The 14,968-nt window shown below is 31.1% G+C and overlaps 1 protein-coding gene and 1 long non-coding RNA gene across 3 annotated transcripts; one reads left to right on the top strand and one right to left on the bottom strand.

The window, feature by feature from the left end:
• Nucleotides 1–4,363: 4,363 nt before the first annotated feature.
• On the top strand, nt 4,364–5,429 carry LOC110225673. 2 transcript variants are annotated; one of them, XR_002329896.1, is made up of 3 exons: nt 4,364–4,593; nt 4,838–5,180; nt 5,282–5,429. It is a non-coding gene; the product is annotated as an uncharacterized LOC110225673 (long non-coding RNA). The 2 variants fall into 2 exon arrangements; XR_002329897.1 differs by lacking the exon at nt 4,364–4,593 and adding an exon at nt 4,630–4,662.
• Nucleotides 5,430–10,991: 5,562 nt separating this feature from the next.
• On the bottom strand, nt 10,992–14,675 carry LOC9302048 (probable plastid-lipid-associated protein 14, chloroplastic). Its single transcript, XM_002864197.2, has 14 exons — nt 14,526–14,675; nt 13,959–14,284; nt 13,837–13,880; nt 13,679–13,757; nt 13,479–13,595; nt 13,190–13,372; nt 13,012–13,098; nt 12,817–12,923; nt 12,646–12,733; nt 12,448–12,528; nt 12,275–12,351; nt 12,035–12,170; nt 11,879–11,941; nt 10,992–11,774 (listed from the first exon to the last, which is right to left on the bottom strand). The coding sequence occupies exons 2-14, from the start codon at nt 14,268–14,270 to the stop codon at nt 11,127–11,129; spliced, it is 2,022 nt and encodes a 673-aa protein (XP_002864243.1). The 5' UTR covers nt 14,271–14,284; nt 14,526–14,675; the 3' UTR covers nt 10,992–11,126.
• Nucleotides 14,676–14,968: the final 293 nt, after the last annotated feature.

Raw genomic sequence — 14,968 nt, 5'->3', positions numbered from 1 at the left:
ACAGATTATTATAAACAATTTTAATACGTAAGTAATAGCGATTGACTTACGACTCTTAATGGCAAATTAGCAATGATCAATACTCAAATATAATTAGATGAAATACTATATATAATATTTGGTCTTAGAACAGTTAAGCATAATTCAATTATGAATCAAATTTATAGCAATAACGTGATGAATTAAATAATAATTGAAATATGTTAAACGTAGAGTATCAATCAATCTACGACTCCGACATATCAAACGTGCAAAGTAATATTGTTTTCTTATGAGAATTAATTAATACAACATGACTATAATAACTAGGAAGATCAATAACATAGACTTAGGTGCTTTTAATAATAAAATAATATATTATATGAACAGATCTAATGCAATGATAAACAACGATCGAAAGCATGGATCAGTTTTGTATCTTAATTAATTAAGCATGACAATATTGACTACATGAATCAAACGTAGACTTAGATGCTTTTAGTAGTAAAATATATTATATGAGACTATGAACATAATAATATTCAAACAATCTTATGCAACGATTAAATAAACAAAACATGAACCAAACAAACAATCATGCAAGAACGATCTGTTTAGAAAGTATGAGTGGATCGTTTTATATATTAAACTTGAGGTTACTTACCTCGACGTGAAAGATGAGATCGGAAACGGACGAAAACGGCGAAGGCTTTTGTTTGCTCGGCGGCTAGGGCTCGTCAAGTTTAGGGTTAGGGTTTTTTTTTTTTTTTTTTTTTTTTTTTTTTCGAGCTTATGTGCTGATAACGTGTTGTGAACTGTGTCTTTCATTAATAGAAAAAGGGATATATATACAAGGATAATAGCAGGATACAGAGAATAAGGTAAAACCCTAATATTAGTCAGAGATTGTCATAGTCAAAGCTTTGGTTATAAATGTTAAAAATTAGTAATAGAAAGTGAATCATTTGACAGCGTGACGACATTGATGATGAATCATTTGTTCATTTGTTCATTTGTTGAATTGAACTGCACCAAGTTTGTATTTTAATTTCTATACGCGGCCAGCCGTAATAACTCATTAAAAAAAATAATCTTACGACATTAGTTACATATACAATTCGGTTTGAACTTGGATTTAATAGAAGTGAATAGAAAAAATGTTGACTATTTTCAAGAATTAACATATTTTTGGTTAGAAATCTATGGATGGTTTTTGGTTTTGAACAAAAAAAACTTTGAATACTCATTAATTTAATGAATTTTGACTATATATTAATCATTTTGTATATGTCTTTTATGCTATTCACTATTATTATTATTATTATTATTATTATTATTATTATTATTATTATTATTTTGGGCATATATTATTCATTACTCAATAGTCGTTAATACAATGCAAAATTGTTTCTAAAAAATTTTGAATTGTGATTTTGTATTTTACTGATATTAACCGTGTCGATGTCTTTTATACTATTCTTGATTGTAAGGATTTTTTATAGGATCGCCCTTTTAATGTTACTTGTCAATTTACGTTTTTTCATTAGTTGTTATATATGGATGTCATACAATGTTTAAAATAACTCATCGCCAACATTTTCCATATATACGATCAATTAAAAATAATATATGTGTTTTTCTTTTGTTTCTATTTTTTATTACGTAGTTTCTTTTACTACGATCAATTTCTGTCTGTTACGTAGTTGTAGTATTTTTGTTGTAGAGTTTAAAATTTTGGAAAGTTTAAAATTTTATGCTTTAAAAAAAAAGCTTTCTACAGCAAAAAAAATTAATTATAGAAATATTTTGGCTATGAGAAAAAAAAAATCAAAACTTCTAAAACTTGATTGGATCTATTTTAAATGTTTTAGATATTTTTTTGCTTTGTAAAGACTCTGAAGGATTTGCCAATCATGCCCGCTTACAAAGTAGTAGTTTTTTGGAATATAGATATTTATAATTTACAAAAGAAACAAAATAAAATAAATTAAATGAGGTGGAAAAAATGTAGGATTTCGAAATGGAAATGAGGAATATACCTAATCGATGTGGATATAGAGATATACCTAATCGAAATGGAAATGCCTAGTAGGTAGAGGACTCGCCCTAAAGATCAAAGTCAAAAATCGATTCCCACCATTTACGTATGGTTTTCTTTTGCTCATTATACACATTATTTAGTAAAAATATTTACTTTTTATAGGATTTTTGGCTAGTGATTTATCCTGGTCAGAATAAATCCTTATACTGTATGTAATATGTTTTTCTTTCCTTTTTTGGGTTAAATTTTTATATACATTTTTTACTTTTATATTTACTACTACATCAACATTCAGTAATAGATATAACTTCTTATCAATGGATATGTTTGTTTTTTTCTTTACTAAATGATACATTTTTCAAAAATATGTACATACAATGGAATGATGTATAAATATTAGGTTACATGCAACAATTTAGTTTTAAGGAAAAGACTATAACACACATTTATTAGCTTTGTTATAGCAGAGACACAAATTTTGAATGAATTTATTTTGATGGCTGGCTATTAAAAATAAAAATCGAATCGTAAAACTCGGTTTTCTTTCATGATTGAATTCTTTCGACTTGTTTTCGACAAACCGTTTGAATTATTCAACTCTGATTATCACGTAGAATATAAACTTGTAACGAATAAATCGAATGGCATGTATCTACCATCCCGAAGTTAACCAAACGATATAACATGAAACACATGAATATTAACGGATATATGTCAAAAATAAAAAACTAAAGGATTTATGAAGCATATATTGCCAACAAAAAGCAATATACTGTATCAATTTTGCCACCAACCACATGTCATTTAAATATTAGGTAGGTAGAACAAATGGTGAAGCTAACACTATTTATAAGGTGACTAGTTAATAATATCTATAAGCCCTGTTCTAAAAATCCCCGCCTAACCCCGATTACTCCCCGCTTAATCGCTAGGCCCACCCTATCCGCCTCGATTAATGACTAATCCCCTAAAAAATCAGTAACCCGATTATTCTCCGCCTAATCCGATTACTTCCCGCCTAATCCGATTATTTTCCACCTTATCTTATATACCCCGATTATTTTTTAGATTGCAAGAATAAAAAAACCTTTTATTTTTGTTATTCAATCATTTGAATGGGGAGTTTGTGATGTTTTACAATAACTTGTGTTCAAATTTTAATAAAAATCATAAATTTGTAATAAAAATCATAAATTTTTACAATATTGGATTAATATATTTTAAAAATATTAAAATAACCCTAAAACTAATCCCCGATTAATCCTCGATTTTAATCCGATTTTCCGATTAATCGCTAGGCCCATGCCGAGCGCCCGACTAACGCCTAGCGATTTTTCAAACAAGGTCTATAAGTAGTTGAAGAGTGTTTTTTTTATATCATTTGTATCATAACTTATAAAATTGTTAAGGGGTTAGTTTGAAAAGAGATATCCTAGCTAGATATAAATAAAGATGTTTTTCGTAGTATAAAATTTATTAATCAACAAAAATAAAATGTCACTAAAAAGATAAATACATCAATCTCCAACAATCTATATAGACATACTTTTGCAAAGTTTATACCATTTTTTTGTTATAATCAGGATTATCATAAGTCGAAGCGTTTGTGTAGTGAGATATAACCAAAATTTTATTTGTTTGTTTAATAAGTTTGATGATGATATATATATGGTTAACTAACTTACTTGATGCGGTCAGAGCTAAGAATAATTAACAAATTTTTCGATTAGCGGTTGACCACATGACCGAAGAGGTTAAGCAACTTAGAATGTTATGTTTAACACGCGTAAAAATGGCGGAAAGTAACAAAATTTCTAATAAAGGTTGTAAATTGGCAGAAAACATCTTTAAATTACGAAAAGCTGTAAAGAATTATAATATTTTTACAGTTCTTATTAATCATCACTAGCTTGGACAAAATAAAAAAGAAAAAATACAAATATTTTATTTAAAATTTAAAACATTTTAAAGTCTAGCAAAAATAATCTTCAGTTCGCCAATGTTTTTGTTAATATATTTATTATTCAAAAGGAGTTTAAAAGTGACAAAGATAGAATTGAAATATTTTTTCTCCATATTTATATATATATATATATATATATATATATATATTTAGTTTTTTTAAAAATCATTTCATCCAAATCTATATTCAATGTAGAAATTTAAATATTCTTTACAAATAATAAATTTTATATTGAAATAAAAAATAACAAAGATGGTAAATTTGTACATTTTTCGGTGCCATAAAAATAAGGGTATAAGTTATAACATAGCATACTATATCCTTATCTAATAAATCACAAGTCACTTCTCTAAAAACTGCAGCATTATTCTTCTGCCACGTGGCTTAAGTATAAAATTATGCACTTTCACTTTTTCTTTACACTAATTTACGGATTAAAATCAAAATACAACAATTAATTGACTTTTTCAGCAACGGTTCCTCCCCCACCCCCACGATCTCTGCTTCGCTTCCTCTCTTTAACAATAGAACCACTTATAGTTTCTACTAAAAAGAAAAAAATTCACTTCTCTTCATCTTTCGATTTTATTTTCCTGTAACTTCTCTCCAGGTAAAAAAAGTTGAAATTTCAGATTTTGTTTCTTCCTAATTTGTTCAGTGGCATGAGCCACCATTTTAGGTTTCTCATCCCGACTAAGAAATTAACCCTCTTTTTTTTGCAATATAAATTCAATAGGGAAAGTCAATATCTTCGATTTGTTCTCTTTGAGTTTCTCTCTTAGATTTCAGGTTTCTTCTTTCAGATTTTTCATGACTCTTTCTAATTTTGCTTTTTTGTTGTTTGGGTTTTGCAGTTGTCTCAAAAACATGAGCATAATAACTTTGATTTAAATGGATGATCTGTTTATTTTCTATTATCCTCTCCATCGTAATGGTAAGACCCAAAACTCTACATATTCTCATCGGCATTCTTTGTATTTCACTATTGTCAAATTAACTTCCCACTAATATTCTTCAAATCATATACCTCTGTAGTTAATCGACAAAAAAAATTCGTTGATAAATTCTGTGATTTTTAGTTTCTATTACACAGGATACTCAATTACTTTATTTACTTCAATTTTATTGTTCGTGATTTTGAGCATGTTGTTACTTTGAAGGCAATCATATTACTCATGTGCTTAAGTTAATTCAAAGGTGAGCAATCAACCCTACTTTAGCAAATCCCAATCTATTCCTTTTTTATCAATTAATTATTATAGTTCTCTTTCATTTTCTTTGTGGGGATTCAAATATAGAGGAACATACATGTTGTGGCTTTGAATGGGAACTCCAGGCAATGAGAGTTGCAGCATATTGCAAGCCGAGTATGTTAACGAATCATACATATTTGATCGATACTACCGAAATTTCTAACTCGGCACAAAAATCTTACTCCACTTGAAGGTAATCTTTTACTGAATTTGTTCATATCCTTATTTAATAAATCACAAGTCATTTCTCTAATAACTGCACATTTATCCTTCAACCATGTGTCTTAAGTCTTAAATTATGTACTTTCACTTTTTTCTTTTTTTACACTTATTTACGATTAAAATCAAAATTGACTTTTCTCCATCACCTCTCCCCCCGCCCCCCACCACCACCCACGATCTCTTGCTTCCCCTACAAAAAAAAAAAACAAACTTCCACATCTTCATTTTTTTTTAATTCTGTTTTCATGCAACTTTTCTCGAAATAAAAAAAATTTTGAAATTTCAAAGATTTTGTTTCCTTCTAATTTACCCAATAAATAGGTTTCTCATCCCGACTATGAAATTATTTTTCTTTTACCTTGCAATATATCTTTGAGAAACTAATGTTATTTTCGCCCGTGCAGAGCACGGGTCAAACACTAGTGACAAATAATAGTCTAACAAAAATTCATATTTAACAGAAAATAGTATAGAAATATTAGTATCAGTTTCAATATTACAACCATGTTTTTAAATAAAATTTAACAATATTTTTAAAAAAGTTATTATCTCGTGCTGTAGAAAGAGTATTATCTAGTGACATATAGTAAAGTTTAATACATATATATAGTATGAGTGTATGACATTAATGAATGATAAAACTGATTAGCAAAAGCATGTTGAACCTTTCGAAAGCCTAAATCTAAAAATTTGCAATGTTTCAAAATTTCGATAACATCTACTATATAAATAAATTTTGATGTTTACTTCAACCACTTGGTCAACTTGACAAGTATATAAAAAAAAAATAATAATAATAATAATAATAAATTTAAAAAAAAAAAAAAAAAAACTTGACAAGTATATTGTAGTATTTTTAAAACAGAATCTTATCAAATATATGTGAATCATATGGATGCTATGACTTGTATAGTTGAGATTTTCCTTTTAGTATAAAACTCTATAAAAGCATGGTTTTAACAAAACATTTAAAGCGTACAAAGCTCTCGAAGGTACATGGACTATATAAATATTAGTCCGACGAACAATTATTTTCATGTTTCCCAGTTATTATAAATTTACTAGTTTTATATTATTTGATCGAATCACCCTAGACCAGACGAAACAATATTCACATCCAACAAAAATTGCAATCCAGAATTTAATAATACAGATTACTCTCTTTCTTTTAAAATACAAGATAATTTATTAAATTTTTGTAAACTAAAAATTATTTAATTTTAAAAAATTTAACCAATCACAAAAAAAATTATAAATATAAATAATCATAAAGTACTAAAACATCCTACTTACACCATTTCCAATGTAAAACTCTATATTTTTGTTCTAAAATAGAGTAATTTTATAATAGAGGTAGTGTAAAAGATAGAGGAAAATTATAGAATTGCTCTATATATAGAACAATCTTCACTTTTGCTCTATTTTAAAATAGAATATAGAGTAGGGTTGGAAAATTTTTTGTTGTATATTAAAATTTAGACCATCTCCAATGTATTTCCCTATTTTTAGCTCTATTTCTATAATAGAGATAAGTTTTCTCTATTTTTACTCTAATGTATTTCTCTATTTTTTCCTCTAAAAAGTTTAACTCTATTTATAAAGGAAAAAATAGAGATTCTCTATTCTCACCTCTATATATAGAGAAAAAAATAGAGATCTCTATTTTAGAGGTGAGAATAGAGGTGGGTTGGAGCAAATTTGCCTATAAAATAGAGTTTAGAGGCAAATATAGAGGTGAGTTGGAGATGCTCTTAGAGGAATAGAGTGGTGTTGGAGATGCTCTTATAATATAAACCATTTCTCGTAAAGTCAGAACTATAATAATAACCCATCATGGAGAAGTGAATCTGATGAGTTGTTTCTTTTAATTAATCGTTTTAAAAACTTTAAAGATTCCAATTCCACTAACAGAAGGCCACACAACACATATATGCATCATGATTACTGCTAAGAGCATCTCCAACCCACCTCTATATTTGCCTTTAAACTCTATTTTAGAGCAATTCTATAAATAGAAAAAACTTATCTGTATTATAGAAATAGAGCTAAAAATAGGGAAATACATTGGAGATGGTCTAAGTGGGTAGCCTAAATAGACTTATTCTACTTCTATTTTTGACTAACTTATTTTCTCGTTAAAAAAAACTTATTTTCTCGTGAAAGTGGAAGGCACAAGCTTTTTATTTCAAACCAATGATACTCCGGTGCAAGTATAGTTTATTTTGGTCAAACAAAAATTTCTTATGAAAAAACCAACTTTTTGTTTACTAGGTAAATGTTATCGGCTGAAATCAATAATCTATTTCGATGAGATACATACAAATTATTTTACTCCATAACTTAGTTGTCATTTTTCGAGTATCCAATATTACTAATCGAATATCAAATGAATTTTTCTGGTTTTTTTTTTCTTTTTTTTTTAAATTTCCGTTTTTATGTTTTTTTATTCATCCAATGATAATGAGTTGTACTGTACCAATAGTAGCAACACGCTTCCATGATTACGATAAACAGATCATTTTGACCTATAAAAAATAAACACAATCAATTCGTTTACTGAATACTTTAAAACTGTCATCGAGCCCAAGGAGCAATAAATAAATAAATAAATTCGCATCCACAAAAAACTATGCCTTTGACCGGCTTAACATAATTAATTAAAAAGTTAGTTTCTGTTTATTAAAAAAATAAATAGTTGAATATATTAATGCAGGAGTTGGCTATTAGTGAGCGTGGACAACACAGTTTTTATTTTCCTTTGTTATTTCCAATACAGCTTCAAACTGATCAACTGTCATTTTGACGCTATGCTGCGTCTCGTGCTGCACAATTAGCTTCGATTTTTTTTTCTAGCTCAAGTACTGTATTAGACTTAATTAAAAACTTTGTTTTCATATGTTTATTTGTTTGTTAAATTAAAAGAAAAAAAGTACAACAGGTCGGTTGAGATGTATTGAAATTTATGAAACAGAAACTCGTGTTTGCTTGAAATACAAGTTTTGTGTCCAATAAAATGTTATAAAAACCTCATGCACATTAATTAGGGTAACATGTAAATACAACGAGAGTAGTTCATATAATTAAATTTAAATTTTAATAGTAGTGTTTTTATGGGTCCCTGAGATCAGTATGAGTTTTGGTATGAGAGTCCTCCTATAACAAAAAAAATAATCAAAAGTTTTCACATAATTCTAATTCTAGTACAAAAATACAAATTTCAACCAATAAAAAAGGAGTATGTAGCCTAGAAAATAAAATTCAACGAACTTGCCGCTGTAAATTCTATCGCCTCTTGCTATTTGTTTTAGTTGTCTTTTTTCATACCTTTTCGTTGATTGATAAAGTTTATGGAAAATAAAATTCAAAACGACATATCTCTTTCACACAAACAAAACTTACCAATTAATCACAACATTTTTCTCGTGGTTCACTGAACCAAAAAAGACATAATCATTTGTTTTACTATTTATACGTCAAACCAACTTAGTATTTTACCAACTGTTTGGATTTTGTCTTTCCTTCGTCCATTTTACAGAATGTTTTTTAATGACAAATCTAATTTTCCATACAAATATTATCCTCGTTAACAAACTTCCACTTGGTTATTGTTTTGTAACAGAAAAAAAAAAAAAAAAAAGTGGAATCTAAACGCTTTGCTTGATTAACAAGATTTACTAAATGAACAAGACAAAATCGAGCATTAGTTAAAAGGAAAATTAAGTTGACAACAAGAAGCAAATTGGCACTTGCCAATAGATTTATATACACAAAAAAAAAAGGAAGAGAAGAGACGCGACTTCTCGGGGCAGATTGAGGCCAACGAACCATTTGTGCGTCCATGTGCTCCTCTTCACATGTGTCATGCGACGTAATCTATATATTCTAAATCGTCATTTAATTAATTATTAGGCTAACCTATGTTTTTTGGACTCTCTTACACTACTACCATTAAACTATTATTCTCATTAATTATTTGTTTATCATATTATAGTACAAATATTGTTAGAGGAAAAGGGAAGGTTTGTTGATCCAAATGACTGTAGTCCAATGATTTTGTTAAGATTTGATATCCACTATCACTTTGGGAATTTCAGCTTATTTATCTTACAACCGTATATGCTCTAGAATTTATCCGTTTCTATGTATATGAAATTCGGTTTGCAATATAAAGTTTTCTTTGTTTCTTTTTGTCAAAACAATTCTTTTCCTTTAGAATCTTATATATTAAGTCATGGGTACGTAAAAGTCTAAAAGATAGACGTGGACAAACGAAACACTAAAATGGAAAACGTGGGATGAGAGACTGAAATGAGAATCTTGATGAATAAACATATATTTTTTTTATCACATTTCATTCTATTCTAGAATTCTGATGATAACGAAAACCTATGCGAGTAGAATCACGTCTCAATTCAAATAAAAACAGAAGCTATATGAGAACGAATCAAAACATGTTCAGCTTTTTTCAAAACAAAAGTTTTACTTTCTTTTTATTGCCAAGTCATGTTTTTACATTAGAACATCAAATCATGTCTCAATGGAATATGCATAACACACGAGAGAAAAACTTTTTATTTTTTTGACACGTTTAGTGAAAGAAGCGGGATCGAACCTTGGTCATGTCAATGTGTCGGGGATAGTTGAGACCATGACGAGCCATTGCCCATTTGGCAGAAAAATGAATATTTTTCTTGTTTTGGAAGGTATTAATATTTGGAGTAAGAATGGGGAGAGAAATGAGATAGAGAAGAGTCAAAGTTGGCCATTTAGATAGTTGAGGAGTCTTTGTATCAATCAATGGCCACACAATAAAAGACTCTTTCTCTCCTTTCACAGATTCTAAGGGTCAAAAGCTCTCTCTCTATAGGGCCCTCTCTTATAATTTAACTATATATAAACTACATTTCTTGGAACTTTATGTTTTGTCCACAGTTTTGTGTCCTAGTTAGTTAGTTTGTTTAATACTACTCTCTCTGTATATGTATTGTTAGTTTTAGGCCTTAGGTTTGGTTAATATATTTCTGCATTTGAGTTTTATGTTTTAAGGTTAATTTTCTGTTTTAAGGTTAATTTTCTGTTTTAAGTAAATCGAATTTCAGGTATTAGTAGGTCTTTATTGATATGAAAGAAGCCTGTCCTGTCCCCTAGACCATGTTAGGTGGACTTCAACACGTGTTTTTAATTCCTCTCGCTGGAAAAGACAAAAGAGATTCTCCTTTTTGAAAAATTGATTTGCTTATCAAGATTTTTAATTTGATAGACAGTAAAAAGATGTAAAAAAGTACTCAGAATTGTAGAATCATTTCTATCAGAAATCTCCACGTCTCATACTTACTTTCAACAAAAAGTTAAAGCATATTGGAATATAAGGAATTAGAAATTTGATAAACATATGCAGAACAAAACTTTAAGAGCGATGTCTTGCAGATCATTGTGTTTCTTTTTTGATCATGAAAAGAAAAGTATTTTTATGATTTGATTTAATTCGAACTTTATTAATATTAAAACCAATGTTCGTTTTTTTTCTGTGGGCTTCTACTAAAAAGCTCTTATTACAACCTCAAAGCCAAAAGCAAACATTATTACCACAACATACACATAGACTACAAGGTTTAGTCCAAAAAAGAATGATAAATTTGTTATATACATAAGGAACCGATCCAAGTGGCTACATAGACATATGGTCCAAGCTGGATCTTGTGAACAACAATGCTGAACCATTTACACACCTAAGTACAAGTAACCTACTGTCTATGTAAGTCCCACACACAAGCTTAGAAAGATCGAACATTTCCGGCGGAATTTGCTTCCTAACTTCTCCAATCACACTCCCAGGTGAATCTATACGATCATTCATGTTCATCGTCACTTCAATGTCTCCAGATATGAGTTTTGCTACAGGAAGACTCGACGGAAATTCCTTGAAGGGCACTACTTTTTTCCATTTCTCGGTTTCTAGCTTCTCGGCTAAACCTTCTTCAGCATCTGGTTCGCCCATTGAGAACTTACCAATGTTTTTTTTTTCTTCTTTGAGGTAAAGTCTTTTTCCAGCTATTAGTCTGAATTGAGAAAGCGTTTCTAATTTCCCAGTAGCTCCGATTTTGTTGTGTGGCCAATCTTTGCTGGTTATGGCAGTGAAGCCTATATCAGAGGTAAAGGAAAGTGAAGTGTTGTTTGCGGATTCTGAAGCTCGAGTTATTGTTAAGTGAACGTTGCCTATTAAGGCACGCGTTGAGGGCTGACGCAGAGTTAGACCTATGTGCTTTCCGGTTGAGTATAACAGACGCCATCTTCCCGGTAAAAGCTCCAACCAACACTGTTTAAACAAGAGCTTATAAACCATGTTTTCTTTTCACACATAACACACTAAATGTGCAAATATATCAAAGCTAAAGAATCATGAGAGGTGATAATTCGTACGTTTGGTTTTGGATAAGGATTTAGCATCTCCATCAGTCCAATGAAGTGGGCAAGTCTTTGGCGCTGCATAAGAATTGTTTCCGGTTAGAAAACTGAGCAGGTGAGTAAAGGTTCAAACATTTTAAACCGACAGCAAACTATCTCATATATACACACCTGAGGCATGCGGTAAATGTATTCTTCTGAAATCTTTACTGCGGTTGATCCAAGACCCCATCTGATGATATCCATTGATGGGGCAACACGCCATCTTGGTCCACATAGAAAAGGATGTTTAAGAGCATCCAAGCAACTGCACCAAACCCCAACAGAATTTGTTAATGTAGCTTCTGAGTTTTTAGCTCATTTAACGCCTCTATAGATTGGTAATATTATCGTGTACTAATGTTATGTTACCTTATTCTTTTAGAAGGTCTGGTAGCAATTAACGAAGATAAAAGGTGCCAACCTGCTCCCCAGTTTCTATCAAGTATCTGAGAGCAAACAAACGTTTGTTTAATCTCACAGCGAATGAAAGAACTAGCAAATTATGCTTTGAGGTGAAAACTAGCACTTAGCTGAGTACTTACTTGCACTCCGGTATTTCCAGACTCGGAGTTTGTATTGAGCGTCGTCACGAAGAATTCTCGTAGCGAGGAAGGATCATTCCCCTAGAAATACATTTAGAAGAATATTTACCAAAAACCAACATAAATTAAGGTAATAAAATCAAACTCATCTACGGACTATTACATCAGGCACACACAGTGTAGCTCAAGTAATAATACCTTTGCCAGGAAAGACTTCAATTTCGCAAAGATTAATGGATCCATCAATTCTTGAAGTACCATTTTTGCCATCATGAATCCAACACATCTTTGATCATGAAAAGGAAATTTAAAATTAGGCTGAGTAATGTCAACAAACAGAAATTATAATTACCTCTCTTTTCAAAATACCTCATGTCAAATGCTATCATCATTTGTCGTCTGTCCATGGTACTGTAAGCGCTGCTAGTACTTGGACCATCCCCGTTAAAGTCAGCTGCATTTCCGAGAATTCCTACCTATAGTCGGAAAAGAACTCTCATAGTAATTGACAGAACTGAAACATAAATAATACTTCACTACTAAAAGTCTAAAGTCTAAACTAACTTTGATATGTCTATCCACAGGGCTAATATGCACATTTTCCAATCTCAGTTCTGTGTGAGCAAGACCATGGCTGTGCAAGTAATTGACCTTCAAATTAAGAAAACACCAAAAAACATGTTAAGCAGATCACAACGAAAAGAAAGAAATATGATGCTTGTTCGACGGACCCAATACATACTCCAATCAAAATATCCCTCATTAGTATACGGATTAGTCTTAACTGCCTCGAGACTGCAGGCCCTCCAGTTGTATCATCACCGACCCTTCTAAAGGATTCTTCATCTAATGCAAGAGTAGCTTCTAATGTTGGAAGCCAATCAGATTGTTGAAGCCAGTGCCTAATCGAGAAACTTCCATGGCACTGCAAGTTTGAGACATTTGAAATGGTAGAAACATATGATGAGACATTCTCTCTGCAACATTTTGAACATATTTACGTATAAGTAGGTAAAGAGGGAAACACTTACCCCATGTACGAGTGTAAATGAGTACTGATCATCGCTCAAGTTATTGGTGATATAACCATGAACTTGCATTGAGTAAGAATGGTAGAGCAGTCTACGACGAACTAGCTTTTTAAACACCTGCAAGTAGTGAAAAATCCCGGTTAACATTCTGAAGAGATTACAATAATAGAAAAATGGGAAATCGAAAAGGGAGGACGAACTTCGATGGCTCTTCTTCCTCTTCTTTGAGCTCGAGTGGTATTCAATTTCCGAAGGACAACTCCTTGGTTAAACAAAGGGCTGTGAAATTGAAGCACCACAGATGAAGCTCCTGAAATTCATCTTGAAATCTTGTAATACATATGAAGTAGATACTGACCTATCTGGCACCTGAACTATAGCTTCAAACACAAGCTCATCGGCCTGTAAGAAAGTAAACTCAATGAGAGGCTAATCCAAAACAAACATAGAAAACATAGACAATCATCAAATTGGTAATACCCTGCCGCCATGACCAATGCTAACACAATTAAGAATCTTGAAATCAGACCACTTGAACTGCATCACATTTGCTGATTCACCATCCAACGATACCGAAGGATTATTATCAACATCCTCGTCTATCTCCTCCACATTAGATGATGACGGTCTTAAAGAAGATGAACAATGAAATTTCACAACTTTAGCACGAAATGAACTTGTGGACTGCCATAGACCATGGTTTCGTTTCAAACCAATGCTCGAGTTTCTAACAGAACGAAACACTTGCAAATTCGGCAGATTTGGAGTCGAACAAACACCACAAAGTGCCATCCAACAAAAACCCTCTACATACAAATTCAAAAGTAATCAACTTTATATCAAATCATTCACAGACAAATCAAACTTCACATTACTATTAAAGGAAACTCTATCCACCAACACTAATTCTTCGAAATTATCAAGAAAGTCATAATCTTTATATAATTTTAACACAAGAAAATCGAAGAGAGATTACGTGAACAACTTAATTCCGTAAATAGACAATCATTTGATCAAATCATTACAATACTCGAATCAAAAGCTTACCAATCAAACAGATAGAGAGATAAAGAGAGATCTCGAGACGAAGAATTCAAAAGTTTGATTCTTTCGAAAATCAGAAGAAAAATAGAAAGTCGTATATAACGACAGAGAAGCTCGTGAGAGTTGCGTGATGAAGTACGCCTGAGGCATCGCGCCTCGAGGTCGACCCACGTCTACCTCTGCCTCTCAAATCTCTCATTGGGCCTTATTGGGCCACCACTTTTTAATGGGCCGTTAATGGGCTCCCTCGGTCTCCAGTTTTGAGATTCGATCCGATGAGTGGCGTAACCGTAATAATGCCCACGATTAATGGTTAATATGGTCATTAGCTAAAGAACTCTCATTGGGACTTACTAAGCGACTAACTTCTTAATGGGCCTTTAATGGGCTCCAGCTGTATCCAGTTTTTGAGTCGCGAGTGACGTGGCACGATCTTTGCGAGAAAT

Source organism: Arabidopsis lyrata (assembly GCF_000004255.2).
Source record: "Arabidopsis lyrata subsp. lyrata unplaced genomic scaffold ARALYscaffold_8, whole genome shotgun sequence".
Lineage (NCBI taxonomy): Eukaryota > Viridiplantae > Streptophyta > Magnoliopsida > Brassicales > Brassicaceae > Arabidopsis > Arabidopsis lyrata.
Note: the sequence above shows the minus strand (reverse complement) of the source record. Positions and strands in the feature narration are given on the sequence as shown.